The following is an 18,690-nucleotide window of genomic DNA, read 5'->3' as shown; positions in this document are numbered from 1 at the left end:
GAATCGAAAGTATCGTGAGCGCGTATTATGATGTATGCGTAGGCATACGTGGACTAGAAAGATAGAGGAAAGAGAAAAGGAAGAGCAAAAACGAGCGCTTAAAAAGGATAGGCAGGGTCAGACCCTCAGATATGTGCAACGATTTTCGAACGAATAGGTGTGTACGTGTGCTGATCTTTGTAATTATAAATTGTGACTAATTGAATACTTGAACTTAATTGAATACTTGTGACTAATAGTCTATTATTATTTTTTTATTTTGTGCATGTTATAAGTTATAAATAAATATAAACAAACAACACTAACCCGATAACATTAAATCTAAGTACCAAAATGATTAATTTACTGTGTGTTTATTATTTCTTACTCCTGTTTCTAGGTATTCGGTATTCGGCCGAATAGCGAAAATAGGCCGAATAGGCCGAATACCGAATAGTAACCGAATATTTGTTACATCACTAATTTATACTTTTCTTCCATATCTTATAAAAAAAAATGAATGCGAAACATCTCTCTTGCATCATTTTCAAACGTTTTAAACGTTTGAAAACGGTTTCAAACGTTTTAGTTTGTGTCACTTTTCTTTGACCCTATAATAATCGCAATCGATACGTAAAGAAACTGCCCGAACTCTCTCACCATAGAAAGCAATGCCCCATGTTATAAGATTTTTAATCGAGTAACCAACGTGTGCACCATTCCCATCGACGTGGAAATCGATCCCACAATCGTTAAGTCCGATGACGCACTTCGGTTTCTCTTCTGGTATCTCGAGTAGCTTCGAAACGTACGGCATTTTTTCTTGATGAATATTAAGGCTTTCTTCGAACGTAAATGAAAAATGACGAATATTACAGCCCGGAACTGATGGAAATATGGCAATATTTATTTCGATTTCGTCTTCTGTTGGTGAGTGAACATTAAGTAGTAGTTGACGTTTTCTCCTGTAATTGAATAAATGGTTAAACACGAATACTGGTCGTCATAAAAGCGATAGTTGTGAAAAATGCAAGTACTTACTGTTCTTATTTTTATGGACAAAGACACGCGAATTGAATAATTCATCTGTTGTCGATGTAGTTAATAATCTTATAGAATATGATTTCACACAATGGCAAACATTAAATGGTTCCAAATGAAACCATAAGTACTGAAAATTCTCACTATATCAGACGAAAGAATGTAGTTTTTCAGAATTGTCCGCTAAGGTGTTGATTATTGAAATCGGTATTTTCTGTTAAAAAATGAATAATTACGGTAATTAGACAAAAGTTTTTTCCATTCGTATATTTATCACACCAAAAGTATGTTTATTGTTCAAATTTTTGAATAGTTAAAACAGAAAAAAAATAATAAATACAGTAATTTTAACACGTATTAAATGTGAGCTGTTTCTTTTTATTTTGTCTGTTTGTGGGTTATGGATCCTTATTGCAGTCTGGTGAAGCCTTATGCACATCTTTTTGGAATAAAGTGATTTATAGTATGTGATTTCTATTGGTGTGAAATTGACATTAATTAATTTAATTGCTTAAAATTGACTTAAAATTTAACATTAACGCTATTAAATTTTGGTGGTTTATGGTCGACTGGGTGGGGAGATAAAGGGTTGTCGTGTGTCATATATCGAGTAGGGTCCGACTTAATGACAATTTTACAGGATTTTTTTTATAAAATCCATTTTTACTCTAAAAATTGCGCTTTTTGCCATTTTATAACGATTAAAAATGTAAAAGTTTTTCTTAAATTGAAATACCGTAACAGATAGTGCCACCAGAATTTTAGATGTTGCCGGTTTTTTTACATTTAAATGGACCCACAGTTTAAACTTCGAATGATTGAATAATGTTATTAAAACCTTGCAAGGAGTTTGATCTCGGTCTACACTGGACTCGAATGCGCCAATTGCGTGTTCAGTCCAAACCGTGCTAATGTGACCAACGACAGATTGATCCTAATGTCCGGAAATTCGAGTATACTCGAGCGAACGAAACCAGAAAACGACCCGAAGAAAGATAAATTATAATAACGTGTACCCAATCGGGAACACAGAATATAGATGGACAGTGCGACATTTTGAGTGAGTTGACCATAGTAATTAGGAACCAGCCAAACAACAAAGACCACGTAGAAAAGAATGTTCTCTGCGTTGGCCAACCAAAATACAATCTTACGTTAGGATCCGAGAATATCGTTAATACATCATAGCATTAATACCAGGTATTCAGTCACAAATACTACAACGTTCCATAAGAGGAAGACACGCCGCCACCAAATCAAGAGATGGAGGAATCACTGGATCTTTTTTAATTTCGATTTTCATCAAAACGTTTTCTCTCTTTGCTCCATAAAAATTCGCTTGTCCACACAAACAGTATTATAAAAATCTTCGAGGAGCACATTGCAACGTCCTTTGTCAGATCAAAATACAACTAATTTGCATAATTTAGAACACGAATGACTTTCCTCCCCTTCGTATGAAGTGTCGTAAAATAATTTCATTACGGGATAACGTAGACGTAACCTTATTAATTCAGTTTGTTCTTTATAAACGAAAACAATATTTCAAGTATAATAATATTTTTCTTAACAACTCGCCAATAATCGACTTATTTGCATGTAAACCCAAACGTCGTCAATTTAAACGTTTGCAAACCAACGAGTGTAGTGAGAAGGAATCAAATTTCCATTGTCTTCCTGTTTATTTCTTCAAAATTTACATTATTCTAATTTAGTAGAAAGGAAAATGTCGAGTGTACAAGGCCAGGAAGTATTCAATTNGCATAATTTAGAGCACGAATGACTTTCCTCCCTTTTGTATGAAGTGTCGTAAAATAACTTCATTACGGGAGAACGTAGACTTAACCTTATTAATTCAGTTTGTTCTTTATAAACGAAAACAATATTTCAAGTATAATAATATTTTTCTTAACAACTCGCCAATAATCACGAGGAAATCGACTCATTTGCATGTAAACCCAAACGTCTTCGACTTAAACGTCTGCAAACCGGCGAATGTAGTGAGAAGGAATCAAATTTCCACTGTCTTCCTGTTTATTTCTTCAAAATTTACATTAGTGTAATTTCTTAGAAAGGAAAATGCCGAGTGTACAAGGCCAGGAAGTATTCAATTCAGACGAAGTGACTATATTCAACGACAATGGAGAATCGATGGTGGTGTCGCGAACCTCCTTGATAAAGAAGAGCGGATTACTAAAATATTCCGTAGCGGTGTGTTCGAACGAAAGAAAGTTTATTGTGAAGTTACCTCTGACACTGAAAATGCTACAACAATTTGCCAGGTTTTGTACAAATGTATTCCGCGAAAGTTACAGTAGACCCCCTATAACACTGTTGATTATTCCGTTTTATATGAATTCCGTGTTGTACGAGTCATTTAGATTTTACAAATACGTGTGCAGGGCTGTGAACGTCTCACCTATTTGTAAAATCTAAGTGACTCGTACTGTACAACGTGGAATTCATATAACATGGAATTATGTACAGTAAGGGGGACTAATGTATTTATTTTTGGGAAGCCATTAAATGTTTTGTCGTTTGTTTCAGATTTCTGGAGAAGAAAGTCGTTAAGTTTACTTCTGCGGATAACGGATTCAAAATGTACTTATTCGCCAAACGTTACTTTATTAGCAGACTAGAAAAAATGTGCCTAGATTATTTTAAAAGGTCGATTTCTACCGGAAACGTCTGTCGTATCCACGATTTAGCCTGCGGGCGAGACGTAAAACAATTGCAATACGAATGTTACTCTCAATTTAGTTTCTCCGATAAAAATATATTCCGTACCGACGATTTCAAATCGTGCCAATACACTACTATTTACAAGTTACTGACCTGCCCCATTTACTCCGAATTGAAGGAATTCGATTTGTATATGGGACTTCGAACGTGGATGGAAAAAACATATCTTAAATTGAAGAAAACGAATACTATTATATCGAGGAGAGACATTATAAAACCTTTTCTGCCATTGATCAGATTTTTCGCTATAAAACCGGAATTCTTAAAACACATAGTAGAAAACTGTGAGAAAGCCGAGATTTTAACGGAAGAAGAAGTTCGATCGATAAGAGAATTTCTCACTGGGAAAAATGTAGCCCACCTCCCGGTAACGATTTCTGCTAATGTTCAATCGCGAGAATCTTATCGCTTGTTTACTGCCACCAACTTTGTCAGAAAAGAAACAATTAAATGGACGAATGGGGACTTCCAGTTTATGGCCGATATGTGGGTGCCTAAAATCTGTACTGTGAATGCCATCGAACTGCCAATAACCCATTTTAATTCTAAAGGGATAAAGGTTTTGTTCGGTGCGAAGTCGACTTATTCGCACGATTTTCTATACGAGAGGGGCCTCTGCGATAAAGAAGGAATTGTGCGTTTAAAAAACGTGAAATTATTACTTGCCCGTAGCTTTCACATTTTTACTGTTAAAGTTCCGAGAGAGGAAATTCGTTCCAATATCATACTGTTTTTGGAACATGCCTACGGATACGTTCCGATATACGATTTTCCATACTCGGCTATGAGAAGTGAAGAAGAAGGAACGATATTTCAGTGTAGACTTTACTTCGTTTTCTAAAATATTTAAAGTTGTCTCTTATAGGATACTCGGAGTGTTTTTAACTGTAAAGTTTATAATTTTGTAACCAATTTTATGTTTGTTTTATTTATTTACAACCTCTTCTAATTATTTAATTTATAATGTGTTTAATCTTTACTGCGACAGAAGAATATTTGATAATAAATGTCATTGAATTAAAACACGTAACTGTATACAAATCTGTTCCTTTCCATATAGGGTAGGACAACCTTTTTCTCGTATTAAAGACAGCCGTCAGCCGTCTCATACTGTATGAAACGGGACTTGACACATCAGGTAAGATCGCCCTGGGTACTTCAACAGCCCGAATTCGATGTCGGAGCGATAGACTGAAGTCTTAATTAACCGCTGTAACATCCGGCCGTCACCTTGTTAATAATGAGGGACGAAATTTGATCCAATATTCTAGTGTCTTATATTAGGAGTCACGGTAGTGACAAGTAAAAAGTCACTAAATGACAACATATGCAGGAATCAGTTTCCGATTTTCGGGGGTCGATTTTTTGCCCCCAAACACCTATGGTAATTGGAAGGAAAATTATTTTCTTAGGTAGTGTGCAAAATTTTAAAATTTTGTATAAAGCTGTTGCCGAAATATAAGCAATTTAAAAGTACAAAAAAAGAGGTATTTTCTTCTCATTTTTCTTTATTCCGCACTGCAGACACTCGTAGAGAGAAATCACTGGGTCCAAAAAGCTCAAATTTTAAACTTAAGCCTTTCTCGTTATCAGAGAATCCTGGCGAAACTTCCGGGTCTTTAGGTCGAAGTTCACGGGGGTTTCCTCACGGAGCTATTTCGCTAAATTGTATGATAGTTCATTTATATGTTACTGTAGATCTATGTATGTTCGTGCCGTCCTTATCCCGAACAGTTTGTAGATATCTATCCTTTCCAAATGTTTCGGTCCTGGTAGTTCTATCACATGGTGTGGTAGTCACCTACGAGTCTGTTCCGTCTATAAAGAGCCCGATGTAGTAAGCACAAAATTCTAAGGAATGAGGAAATTGTAGGGATTTAGTAGAGCCTTACAATTTCCGCACTTTTTAGAATTGAACAAAAAACGCCAAGTGTTTTATTCAGGGCTGTGGAGTCGGAGTCGGATTTTTACGCGACTCCACAGCCCTGGTTTAATTATTAGCACGGTTTTCTGTTTGAGAATCATAGGAAATTATAAAACACGGTTTCGGATAATTGAGAATGAAATTAATATTAAATGTAAACCATATATTTATATATGAGTGGCGTGCCGTCCGTAGAAGCTGTGGAAACGCTGTTTTCCTTGTATTTTCTAAAATATAAATATGTTAAATATCTCTGAAGTTTTGAGTTGTTACGTGACACGTTTTATACGCCTCCGTCGTCGATCGTTATACTCTTCGAAAGAAACGAGCTTAAGCAATGGCGGCCGAACGATGCAGAGTCTCTAAATAGTCTTATTGTTTTTTGTTTATCGGGTATTATATATTGGTGATGGCAAAAAGTTAGGTTTTTTTTATGTGTTTTGCAAATGTCTAATGAATGCGTTTTATAAAAAGCAAATTAAAAAGAATAATAAGAATTAATAGGTTAAAGAAAAATAAGTCTAAATTTCAATCANAAAATTTCCGTGTGCTTTTCTACGCAACTATTCAAGAAGATCTCCAAACGACTGTGTTCGGCGTGGAAACTCTTCATCGCGGTTGACAGAGTTTTTAATCTTTCGAACATTATAAATCCAACGACGATACCTTGCAAGACGCAAAGGAAAATAACAGCGTAGAAGTATATGAAAGTAACATTTATTAAAATGACACAAAATGCCGCTTCTCCGGGAGATTTCTTATCTCTTATGATTGGAAAACCGAATATATCAAATACTACACTTATACCAAGCGTGACAATGAAGTAGAGAATAAGTGAAATTAATGAAAGTGCTTCGAAGTATTTGTTTAAAGAGATTTCTTCTTCGTAAGAGCTTTTCTTGTATTCGAAGTACAGTTTTCTTCTTTTAAATATGCCGAAAAGAACGGCACAAAACAGATAAATAATAGAATATATCAATCTGATAAAACTATTTCCGGTTCCGTAAACGTATACCCACTCACTGCACGTTACGCCTTCGAAAAAGGTTTCCAGAAACTGTCGAATTGTTATAGTCCACAAGAAAAGTTGTACCATATTTTCGTAACACCCATAAGCTTTGTCGAGGAAGAAACGAAATTTCGGTTTTCTTTCGTTCTTCTGGCAGTTGCAGTTCATGATTATATTTGTGGCGAAGACTTTGGCCGCTCGAAGAACAAAGTCGATCTGACAAACCGGACACCCGGCATTTACATCCGAATCCATTATCGATTGTAATTCAACCCGACTGTAATTAGAGAATGATTGATTTTAAAATTTTCAATTCTCAGGGATAATATTTTTTAAATTCTCTCCAGGAGCTAATACTGATGTTTAAACACCGACATACGTTTGTTCGGATGGCAGACATACACGAATGACGATTATTTCATAAGACTGAGCAATAGAGAATTTCATCCGAGCGCAGCAATTAGAAAACTAATTACGTATTGATTCTATTCGATCCGAAACAAGCGTATTCTCCGATATTAGTACAAACATTGCGTGCTAATAACTAATTAAGTATGAAAGTCGATTGCATCGTATATTAAAAACTAGTTGATTTATATTCACGATATTTTAATTGGCGAAAGATTACCGGACTTAATTAAAATTCATATCGATTCGTCCGTCTTACGTTAATTATGTGTACTTAGTGGAAAATTAATGCGAAAATATTTTAGTGAATTAAAAGCTTTCCTTATTATTAAAGGATTTCGAGGATTTGAATATTTCTCCTGTTACTAAGATATGACCGAACTAATCGCAGAGTGGAAATGCATATTTTGGAAAATAAATAATATACTTAAGGCTTTAAGGAATAAAATAGCAGACGTTCGGTATTAAATAATTTTATTAAACAAACGATTTGGCTTCGAACAATAACAAAAGCGGAAGACGATTTCCGGTTCTACAAACTCGGCATTTGGGACCGCCGTTCTTCCTGTACAAAAGGCGACGCGCCGTCCGCCACGCGTCGCGTCAGAGGCGGCGGCGGCGGCGGGGAATTTCTCCCGCCCCCTCTTGCCGGGCGCCGAGGCCGTCGGGGAGCCGCTGTCCCACTCGACGACCGAGGAAGACGGAGGGGGCCGCGGCGGACGGAAGCAACCCGCCCCCGGAGCCAAAAACGGAAGACGAACCGCGATTAAAAAGTAGGGAAAGGAGACGGACCGGGCCCTCTGGTCGACCCGTCTGACATAAATTAAAACGTAAGGGTTAAAAACGAGGAACATCAGACCTTTTCTGTTTGGAAATAAAATGTTTTATTCGAAACAATAGGTAGATGTAAGGTGCATTAGAGCAGCAATTCAGAATTTTTTTTATGTTCAAGGACTGGTACTTTTGTGAAATTAAATAAAAATATTTATAAAACGGACCGGCACCGGTCTGCAAACCACAGCACTTGTGTTAGAGCATACAGAGGCGAAGTTCGGTCGATCACAAGCCAAGGGTATCGGTGTTTTTATGAATTACTAGCTTATCCGTCGCGCATTGCTGCGATCTGAGAAAAAAAGGAAATTTAAGCAAACTCGTTATGATAAAATTAAATTTACATTTTATCATTTTCATTGAAACTTATTATTATTATGCATTTTCATCGGAAAAACATTTCAAAGTGTCGTTTCAATTTTATTTATTTATTGGAGTGCTTTGTGGATACACGATATTTTTTGTTATTCCGTCTGGTGCGTACAAGAATGAATCAAAAGGTTTCCCGACGCGTGAGTTGGCCACATACAGTTGTCTAAGCGAGAAGCACGGATTTTTTAAATTTAGCCCACATACTCGCAGAGATTGTTAGAACTGCGATATTCCCCATTTTTATATATATTTTTTAAATCCTTCATAATTTTCATTATTTAATTGCTCCTTCCTCTCTTCCTTGGCGTGTTGTGAAATTTCTGATACTTGGATAATAAACCGTTTTATTGTACTTTGTCTTTTTAAATTATTTTGAGTCGATATTAAAATTTGGAAAAGCGGATCGCTAGATCGGTAAAATAGGCGAATTTCCTCCTACAACTTCGGTTGTTGTTAGGGGTACGGTTAAGGTTTTAACGAAGTTCGAGCGAATAAGTAATTAAAAAAAAGTTGAAATAAAGTGATTAAACAAAAATTATTACAAATATCGTAAATAACAGTTCACAAATGCATATATAGAGATATTTTTTGAAGGGGAGGAAATGGTCTTCACAATTTGAAATCGATCAAACACACTGTGCGCGAATGCTCGTGTAAACGCGCGCCATCTATCGTAGGATAAATGTACTTCGCGGGAGTGTATTAAAAAATTAAAAAANTAGAAAAAGAATTTTTACAATGTTAGATCGGTCACTCTGTGTGATAAATCCTTACGTAAGATAACCTTTGTAGTTAAATAAATCAAATACTAGACTATAACGAACATTAAAATGAAAACCATATAAAACATATCATATTTCAGCCTACCATTATCACGTTTATCGCGGTACTTGAATGGTACGAAATGGTTCAATTTTATTGATCAAGTAGACACAAATTGAAACTATGTATTAAATTTTTTCAGATGTCATATTTTTTCCTAATATCAACTCTAAGAAACTACCATTCACAGGTTAACATTAAACAGTAATCCGCCAACCAATCAGATTTCGCTGAAAACGGACCAAATATTTAAACTCGGCACCCTCGAAAATCACTTAAAACACATTTTATGCTCTCCAGTAATCTTATATTACGTAATTTCTTATTCGAATGCCATCATATCGCTGGTCCGATAGAAAGAAGGAGTGTCGCGGAAAGATATAATACGACCAAAAGTAGTCGTTGTTAAGCATCCTCTCTTCCGGGAGGATGCTTAACAACAACTACTAAATACTAGTCTACTGTTAATATTTGAAAAGTAATTCGTTTTAGACAGGTTATGATAACCCCACACGTGATCGAAGATGCTAATCTTAATCATCTGATATCTTATTTAGATATTTTAATTATAGAAAAATTTGAAAAACTTGTAGACCTATAAATTCCAACTGTCGGTCCCTTCCTTAAACTGGAGAAAGGAGTTAGATAGATGAATGTCGAGACCAGATATGGAAAGAATAGGGCAGAAGGGCCAGCTTAACTATATACGAACTTTCCGTTTGGAACGAAAGTAACATTACCTTAATTAAAAATTTTTCCTCCGAATGGAATTAGCTAGATGACCGACACGAATCTATTGGTACAGGAAAAGTACAACGTACAGGACAAAACACTACCCCATGCAGACTAATGCTATGTGCTATCTGGCACTTGCACTTACTGACATGTTTTCTTTGTCTATTTTTGACGGGCAAATGCAACGGTTCTTCCATTTTCCACAATTATTAACACCTTAGTACTTCTTAGAAGGATTTTAACTTCAATATTCTGGTTCATAACACCACAAATATCAAAATGTAGTTTTCGTTGTAAATATTTTCACAAGTGGAAACCAAAGCTTTCACAAACAAATGATAACTACGAGAACATGGTCACAATGCCTGGCCGCAATTCTTAATCATATTTTGAAATCATTTAATTCAAAATAACTCAAGTTAGTAGTGGCTTGCTCCTGTACATCACACTTTTTCGTTAACAATAGAGTCGTGCCAATCATCTGTTAACTGCTTTGAATTGAAAAAAAAAAAAACGTGACTTTCGGTTTAAATCGGAAGATCATATATAGTTAATTGGGGCCTCCCGTCCCTAAAGTTTCTACACATCTGGTCTCGGATTTCATATAACTCCGTTCTCGAGGTTAAGACATACGGACGGACGACAGTGGGAGTTTATGGGTCTACAATTACAAAATTTGCAAATAAATGTAGCATTCCTCCGAAAGCAAAATTGTCGCGTTATAAGTAAAATAAAATTCTTAGCCGTCAGGAAACAAAATATCATGGCACGAGAGATACGAGCGAAAGTTTCAAAGTCGGATCAACACTTGCAGAACAAGTCGAACGGCGGTGTCAAATTGATTAAGCGATCAAATTAAGAATTTAGGGGAGAGATCCTTTAAAAAGTCAGAAATTCAAGGAGAAAGAACGGTTCGGACGTTCTCTCGTCCCTTGATCTCTTTTGAGGTTGACATTTAGTTCCACAAATAACAGCTAGATGAAAGCACGTTAACCACGAATAAAGAGACTCCCCGTGCCCCATGGCCCCATCTTGCCCCACTTTCCCCTACAGACCTCCCTGGGTTCTTTAACAGCCCGAATTCGATGTCAGAGCGGTAGACTGAAGTCTTAATCACTCAAACATCCGGCCGTCACCTTGTTATGACACTTTCACATAAATTGTCTTTAGTTGGCCGGCAGTATCACATAATATATTATTTCGGTGAGAGAGAAATTGATATTCGATGTACACCATTTCGTTCACGACGCGTTTTAGGAACTTAAGTGTGACATATATTGAGGACGTTCTGTATTTAATAATAACGGATGAAATTTGATCCAATAATCTAGTGTCTTATATTAGGAGTCACGGTAGTGACAAGTAAAAAGTCACTAAATGACAACATATGCAGGAATCAGTTTCCGATTTTCGGGGGTCGATTTTTTGCCCCCAAACACCTATGGTAATTCGAAGGAAAATTATTTTCTTAGGTAGTGTGCAAAATTTTAAAATTTTGTATAAAGCTGTTGCCGAAATATAAGCAATCGAAAAGTACAAAAAAAGAGGTATTTTCTTCTCATTTTTCTTCATTCCGCACTGCAGACACTCGTAGAGAGAAATCACTGGGTCCAAAAAGCTCAAATTTTAAACTTAAGCCTTTCTCGTTATCAGAGAATCCTGGCGAAACTTCCGGGTCTTTAGGTCGAAGTTCACGGGGGTTTCCTCACGGAGCTATTTCGCTAAATTGTATGATAGTTCATTTATATGTTACTGTAGATCTATGTATGTTCGTGCCGTCCTTATCCCGAACAGTTTGTAGATATCTATCCTTTCCAAATGTTTCGGTCCTGGTAGTTCTATCACATGGTGTGGTAGTCACCTACGAGTCTGTTCCGTCTATAAAGAGCCCGATGTAGTAAGCACAAAATTCTAAGGAATGAGGAAATTGTAGGGATTTAGTAGAGCCTTACAATTTCCGCACTTTTTAGAATTGAACAAAAAACGCCAAGTGTTTTATTCAGGGCTGTGGAGTCGGAGTCGGATTTTTACGCGACTCCACAGCCCTGGTTTAATTATTAGCACGGTTTTCTGTTTGAGAATCATAGGAAATTATAAAACACGGTTTCGGATAATTGAGAATGAAATTAATATTAAATGTAAACCATATATTTATATATGAGTGGCGTGCCGTCCGTAGAAGCTGTGGAAACGCTGTTTTCCTTGTATTTTCTAAAATATAAATATGTTAAATATCTCTGAAGTTTTGAGTTGTTACGTGACACGTTTTATACGCCTCCGTCGTCGATCGTTATACTCTTCGAAAGAAACGAGCTTAAGCAATGGCGGCCGAACGATGCAGAGTCTCTAAATAGTCTTATTGTTTTTTGTTTATCGGGTATTATATATTGGTGATGGCAAAAAGTTAGGTTTTTTTTATGTGTTTTGCAAATGTCTAATGAATGCGTTTTATAAAAAGCAAATTAAAAAGAATAATAAGAATTAATAGGTTAAAGAAAAATAAGTCTAAATTTCAATCAACTTAAAATTGTTACCTATCGCATTGCCCTATAGATTTTTTATATACCTCTAGAAAATCTACATAATTGCTTTTTTAAGAATTATATTGTTTTTGATAGTTAATTAAATATTGAGAACAAAACATTATTAATTCCACAATTAATTGTTCTTTGTAGAAAATTTTCAAAATGAATAATGCGAATGCATTGGCAGAGACGTTGTCAACATTTGAAGATCGTGTGTGGTCAAGTGTGGCCAAGTGTGTACTTTATGAAAAGACGTTACCGAAGGCATTCTGTGTAAGAAAATAGCGATCTTTCTTAAGGTAATTATGTATTTAATTTGTATACATCTAATTATTATTACATTTTTTACTCTATATACTGACAGCTTGCCTAATTTTAATTATAGCAATAGAACTAATTACAGTATATCCCTAGTTTAAAAAAATTTGAATGCAATTCCAAGAAAATAGTACAAGACATACGTTCCGTATATTATATTAAAAGTTTGTTAGAGTAGCGATCATTCTACATATTTGCATCAGAATATGAGCGTTGAACATTGCACACATATTTAATAATGTATTCAAACATGCATAGGCGATTTAAACTGCAATTTAAAGTGTTTATTTGTACATAAATACAGTGACCACTCGATACAGTATATAACGTTGATAATTTTTACTAGTCATCACACTTATAATTAATTCAAATGGTAAATTTTTATTAAAAGTAAGTTGTAGATTACAAAACTAACAGTTTTCCATTCTCGAAAAAGCTATTTTTTTTTAACATATTACAAGGCATATGCCGCTAAAACCATTTTAAACTGTTTGACAAAGTTTAAATATTTTTGCTCGCCTCAATCAAATGCTAAATTAGAATATCAAGTATTAAATTTGTACTCTGAAGCTGTATTTTCAAAATCGGTTAAATAATTATCCACCGTTCTTACCAACACATCAGACATAGTTACACGAGTTTGATAACCACAATGCTAACAATTGATATTCCGTGTCAATTTCACACCAATAGAAATCACATACTATAAATCACTTTATTCCAAAAAGTTGTGCATGGGCTTCATCAGACTGCAATAAGGATCCATAACCCAGAAACAGACAAAATAAAAAGTAACAGCTCACATTTAATACGTGTTAAAATTGCTGTACTTATTGTGGTTTTCTATTTTAACTATTCATCAATTTGAACAATAAACATACTTTTGGTGTGATAAATATACGAATGGAAGAAACTTTTGTCTAATTACCGTAATTATACATTTTTTAACAGAAAATACCAATTTCAATAATGAACACCTTAGCGGACAATTCTGAAAAACTACATTCTTTCGTCGGATATAGTGAGAACTTTCAATACTTATGGTTTCATTTGGAAGAATTTAATGTTTGTCATTGTGTGAAATCATATTCTATCAGATTATTAACTACATCGACAACAGATGAATTATTCAATTCGCGTGCCTTTGTCCATAAAAATAAGAACAGTAAGTACTTGCATTTTTCACAACTATCGCTTTTATGACGACCAGTATTCGTGTTTAACCATTTATTCAATTACAGGAGAAAACGTCAACTACTACTTAGTGTTCACTCACCAACAGAAGACGAAATCGAAATAAATATTGCCATATTTCCATCAGTTCCGGGCTTTAATATTCGTCATTTTTCATTTACGTTCGAAGAAAGCCTTAATATCCATCAAGAAAAAATGCCGTACGTTTCGAAGCTACTCGAGATACCAGAAGAGAAACCGAAGTGCGTCATCGGACTTAACCATTGTGGGATCGATTTCCACGACGATGGGAATGGTGCATACGTTGGTTACTCGCTTAAAAATCTTNGAACCCGTTTTATAGGGGTCTACTGTATATTCTTTCAGAGATTTATGAAATGTTAATTCAGAATGATCATAGAAGAAATCAAATTTCTTTCCTATTTTTCTATTTCAATCTGTAAATTAAAGAATTTAAAATTGTACACGACACTATTTATTTACCTTCTGATTTAGTAGTATAATTTCGTAATTAACCAAAATATATTTAACATTAATTTCGCTTCGATTTTTGAAATGATATTCACACCAAGTACAAAAATAGGACTAAGAATAGAGGCCAATTTTAACATTACAACTTCAGAACATAAGATTAATGAAATAACTACAGTGTTATTTAACATGACAATTTACTCGTACAAATTTATTATTTTTAAACTAACTTTGCTCTTTAAAACGACATTGACTTAATTTCTGAGATCTTCTTAAGAGTATTCACCCGGTCACAAGCTCTTCAATACAATATTGAACAAATGTTAAAATGTAATTTAGTCCAATACAAAAGAATGTACAATGTTGCAACACGATTTAATTTGCTGCCAGACGAAAACTATTTCATTTTATCACTACATTTTCATTCGTACCGTACAAAAACTACACGTGCAAATTCTCTAAGTGGTAAATATTCCTCACAATCCAAATTGTAATTTTCGNATTTCCACGACGATGGGAATGGTGCATACGTTGGTTACTCGCTTAAAAATCTTATAACAAGGGATATTGCTTTCTATGGTGAGAGAGTTCGGGCAGTTTCTTTACGTATCGATTGCGATTATTATAGGGTCAAAGAAAAGTGACACAAACTAAAACGTTTGAAACCGTTTTCAAACGTTTAAAACGTTTGAAAATGATGCAAGAGAGATGTTTCGCATTCATTTTTTTTTATAAGATATGGAAGAAAAGTATAAATTAGTGATGTAACAAATATTCGGTTACTATTCGGTATTCGGCCTATTCGGCCTATTTTCGCTATTCGGCCGAATACCGAATACCTAGAAACAGGAGTAAGAAATAATAAACACACAGTAAATTAATCATTTTGGTACTTAGATTTAATGTTATCGGGTTAGTGTTGTTTGTTTATATTTATTTATAACTTATAACATGCACAAAATAAAAAAATAATAATAGACTATTAGTCACAAGTATTCAATTAAGTTCAAGTATTCAATTAGTCACAATTTATAATTACAAAGATCAGCACACGTACACACCTATTCGTTAGAAAATCGTTGCACATATCTGAGGGTCTGACCCTGCCTATCCTTTTTAAGCGCTCGTTTTTGCTCTTCCTTTTCTTTTTCCTCTATCTCTCTAGTCACGTATGCCTATGCATACATCATAATACGCGCTCACGATAATTTCGATTCGTCACTTTTCCATCGTAGTTTATCCATTTTACAATTACTTGACTCATAGCCTGGTGATAACGGAGAAAAGAGACAGATAGGACGTCGGTATATGTCACAGTTATGATTTCACAGATTTGAGACATTTTTACTTCGCGGTCCTTCTCTCTTCTTTTTCCGTTATTTACACGTGTAGGTCATTTCATTGTTATCCACATTTGATATCAGTACTTATCATATATTGCCGTGACGCTCGTGTCTGTCCGCTACAACTGTCGTAAATTAACGCGATTGGCGAAGCGTAGTGACAGCGGGCCAATAGAAAGCGGGGTCCTTGCCGTAATGCGGTTTGCGTGCCAATTTTCGTACGTGCGTTAATCGAGCCGAATAGTTTGGCCGAATATTCGGCTATTCGGCCACGCTCCTGGCCGTATATTTGGTATTCGGCCTGAGGTCAAATATTTTATTCGTTCCAACACTAGTATAAATGCAATACTGGAAGCGTCGAAAGTAGAATTTCCTTTCGTTACCTTTGTTGTTTATCACTATTTTTCGGCATTTGTAGTGTGGAATCCACCAGAAAATTACAATTTGGATTATAATTTTCTGTAAATTTGGATTGTAATTCACGTGTAAATTCTGTAAATGGTAAATATTTACCATTTACAGAATTTGCACGTGTAGTTTTTGTATGGTACGAATGAAAATGTAGTGATAAAATAAAATAGTTTTCGTCTGGTAGGAAATTAAATCGTGTTGCAACATTGTACATTCTTTTGATTGGACTAAATTATGTTTTAATATTTGTTCAATATTGTATTGAACAGTTTGTGACGGGGTGAATACTCTTAAGAAGATCTCAGAAATTATGTCAATGTCGTTCTAAAGAGCAAATTTAGCTTGAAAATAATAAATTTGGACGAGTAAATTGTCAAGTTAAGTAACACTGTAGTTATTTCATTAATCTTATGTTCTGAAGTTGTAATGTTAAAATTGGCCTCTATTCTTAGTCTTATTTTTGTACTTGATGTGATTGTTAAATATATTTTGGTTAATTACGAAATTATACTAATTAAAAACAAATAAAAGTTGTTTTTGTAAATGTAACATTAATTTCCTCATACAGTATTTATTTAGTACTAATTTTATAAAATTTCTTTGAATCAGTATTTAATAACAACAAATACTAATATAAAAGCAGTGTGAGCGTGCAGCCTAGTTATGAGTCTGATGATATTTACGTAGATAATCTGAAAGTGGAATGTGAGACTTTATATATAACTAATATGATTTTGAAATTGTTGATTATAGTTATTATATAAAAGCATTTTTTATTTGACGATATAAAATATATAACTTAAATACAAAAATTACTAATATAAAAGCCGTCGGCTGTGTGTGAATTAATGTGATATCGACCACTCTTATGTAGATAGTGACACCATCTACCAAAGAGTGGTCGATTGTATTACTATATCGAGCTGTCGCTGTATGAAGACTGCTGTATTTATGTACAAATTGCACTCTAAACCGCTTATGCGTGTATGAATAGATCGTTGAATAAAGCACACGTACTGTAGACGTGTAGAGTATCGAGCATTCTGTATGTTTACATTTCATACATTCTCATGTGAACATATAGAATGCTCGATACTCTCGTCGGTGCGTTGTGTTCCTATTAAATTTCATTTCTCATGTTTTATCTATGTAATAAGTGAATTTCGGTGAGGTCATCTGATACTTTCGTATTATGAAAGTACCATAATTAATTGTATATTATTCAAAGATAAGAAGGGACAGCGAGGGTTAACACTATTTATTATTTTAACTGTTCCCTACGGTTGTATACGCGATATAGCGATATAAAGACAATGATTCCACTAGCATAAAAACGGGCGTAAAACCACTGGCAGTGAAAGCTTCTAATCCCGTGACCGTGATATTTTACGCCCGAGCGGGTCGTAAAACCAGCGTAAAAACGAGTCGAGCAGTGTTCAACTTTCGACGCGAATACGGCCGTAAAACGGTACAATCCACCAATCGGAAGTCAGTGAAATCTAGGTCAATGCGACACGGTGCGAAAATGGCGGAAAACGAGCTTTTGTATACGTTCCCTCGCGGCTACTCTACTGTAGAATAGATCTGGAAAGATTTATCGAAAACATCCGAAAGTATTCGTACGACAAGAAGTATCCCTATTATATAATAATGGATGCCTAAAACACGCGATATGGACGGCCAAAGGAAAATTCTTCAATTTAGAGGAATACATAATAAAAAAAAGTTAAGCTTATAAATGCTGTATATTATCTTAATAATACGATAACAAAAGTTAATACAGTACAGTAGAGCGTCGTTTATCCGAAAGCTGGTTATCCGAAACGTCCATTATCCGAAAGCATTCCAGTCGGCAAATTTAAATTTTCGCTAGTGCTGTGGCGCTGCAATCTTTGGCTATTTCTCGGGCTACTCAAATATTTTACGTTTTTGATACTAAATTAACATCTGAAGTATAATTTTTTATTGTTTTTATATTTTTCAATTTTTTTTGTTTTGTACAAAATAAAAAAATAATTTTTAACGATACAATAGTCTTCGTTAGGCCAGAGTCGGTAGATTAACTGGTCTTTCGACTAATAGTTCAAACTTAGCTAGAGACAATATTTGCCGCTAGTCGGCGCCACTGTTAGCAGGAGATCGTTATTCTTGCTAGGTATATACTGAAGTCAGTGATTTTGACCTATAATAATTGTTTTTTTAGCTACATAAAAATGCCAACGTGCTTTGTGCCAGGATGCAAGGCAGGATATAAGTCATCGAACGAGAAGAGACATTTCTTCCGTGCTCCTAGCGATAAGATTGAGGAGTGGATGCGATGCATTCCACGAGAAGACAGGATGCTAACAAATAAATGTTACGTTTGTGACGTACATTTTGCGAGTAGATTTATTTTAAAAACCTTCTCCCATGTTATAAATGGAGAGAAAGTAGAAATTCCACGAGATCGCTGGGCATTAACGTCGGATGCATATCCATCAAACTTCCCTAATTGTCCTAAGTACATTAGTAGGTCTGTACCTCAAAAACGATCAACGCGATGTCTCACAAGAAATGAAGAACCAT

General features: G+C 34.9%; 1 protein-coding gene across 2 annotated transcripts; it reads left to right on the top strand.

Annotated features, from left to right (window-relative positions):
• Positions 1-2,499: 2,499 nt before the first annotated feature.
• LOC111614805 lies at positions 2,500-4,766 on the top strand. Of its 2 annotated transcripts, XM_023356172.1 has the most exons (3): positions 2,500-2,762; positions 3,116-3,302; positions 3,568-4,766. In XM_023356172.1, exons 1-3 carry the CDS (start codon positions 2,747-2,749, stop codon positions 4,601-4,603), a joined length of 1,239 nt encoding a protein of 412 aa, XP_023211940.1. In that variant the 5' UTR covers positions 2,500-2,746; the 3' UTR covers positions 4,604-4,766. The 2 variants fall into 2 exon arrangements, with proteins under 2 accessions (XP_023211940.1, XP_023211939.1); XM_023356171.1 differs by lacking the exon at positions 2,500-2,762 and having other exon boundaries at positions 2,974-3,302.
• Positions 4,767-18,690: the final 13,924 nt, after the last annotated feature.

Source organism: Centruroides sculpturatus, unplaced genomic scaffold (genome assembly GCF_000671375.1).
Source record: "Centruroides sculpturatus isolate CEXI.00-Female unplaced genomic scaffold, Cexi_2.0 scaffold2121, whole genome shotgun sequence".
Taxonomy (NCBI): Eukaryota; Metazoa; Arthropoda; class Arachnida; order Scorpiones; family Buthidae; genus Centruroides; species Centruroides sculpturatus.
Note: the sequence above shows the minus strand (reverse complement) of the source record. Positions and strands in the feature narration are given on the sequence as shown.

Coding starts and splice junctions, on each gene's coding strand:
- LOC111614805 (XM_023356172.1), top strand. Junction 3,303..3,567: donor ATGCTACAACAATTTGCCAG/GTTTTGTACAAA, acceptor CGTTTGTTTCAG/ATTTCTGGAGAAGAAAGTCG.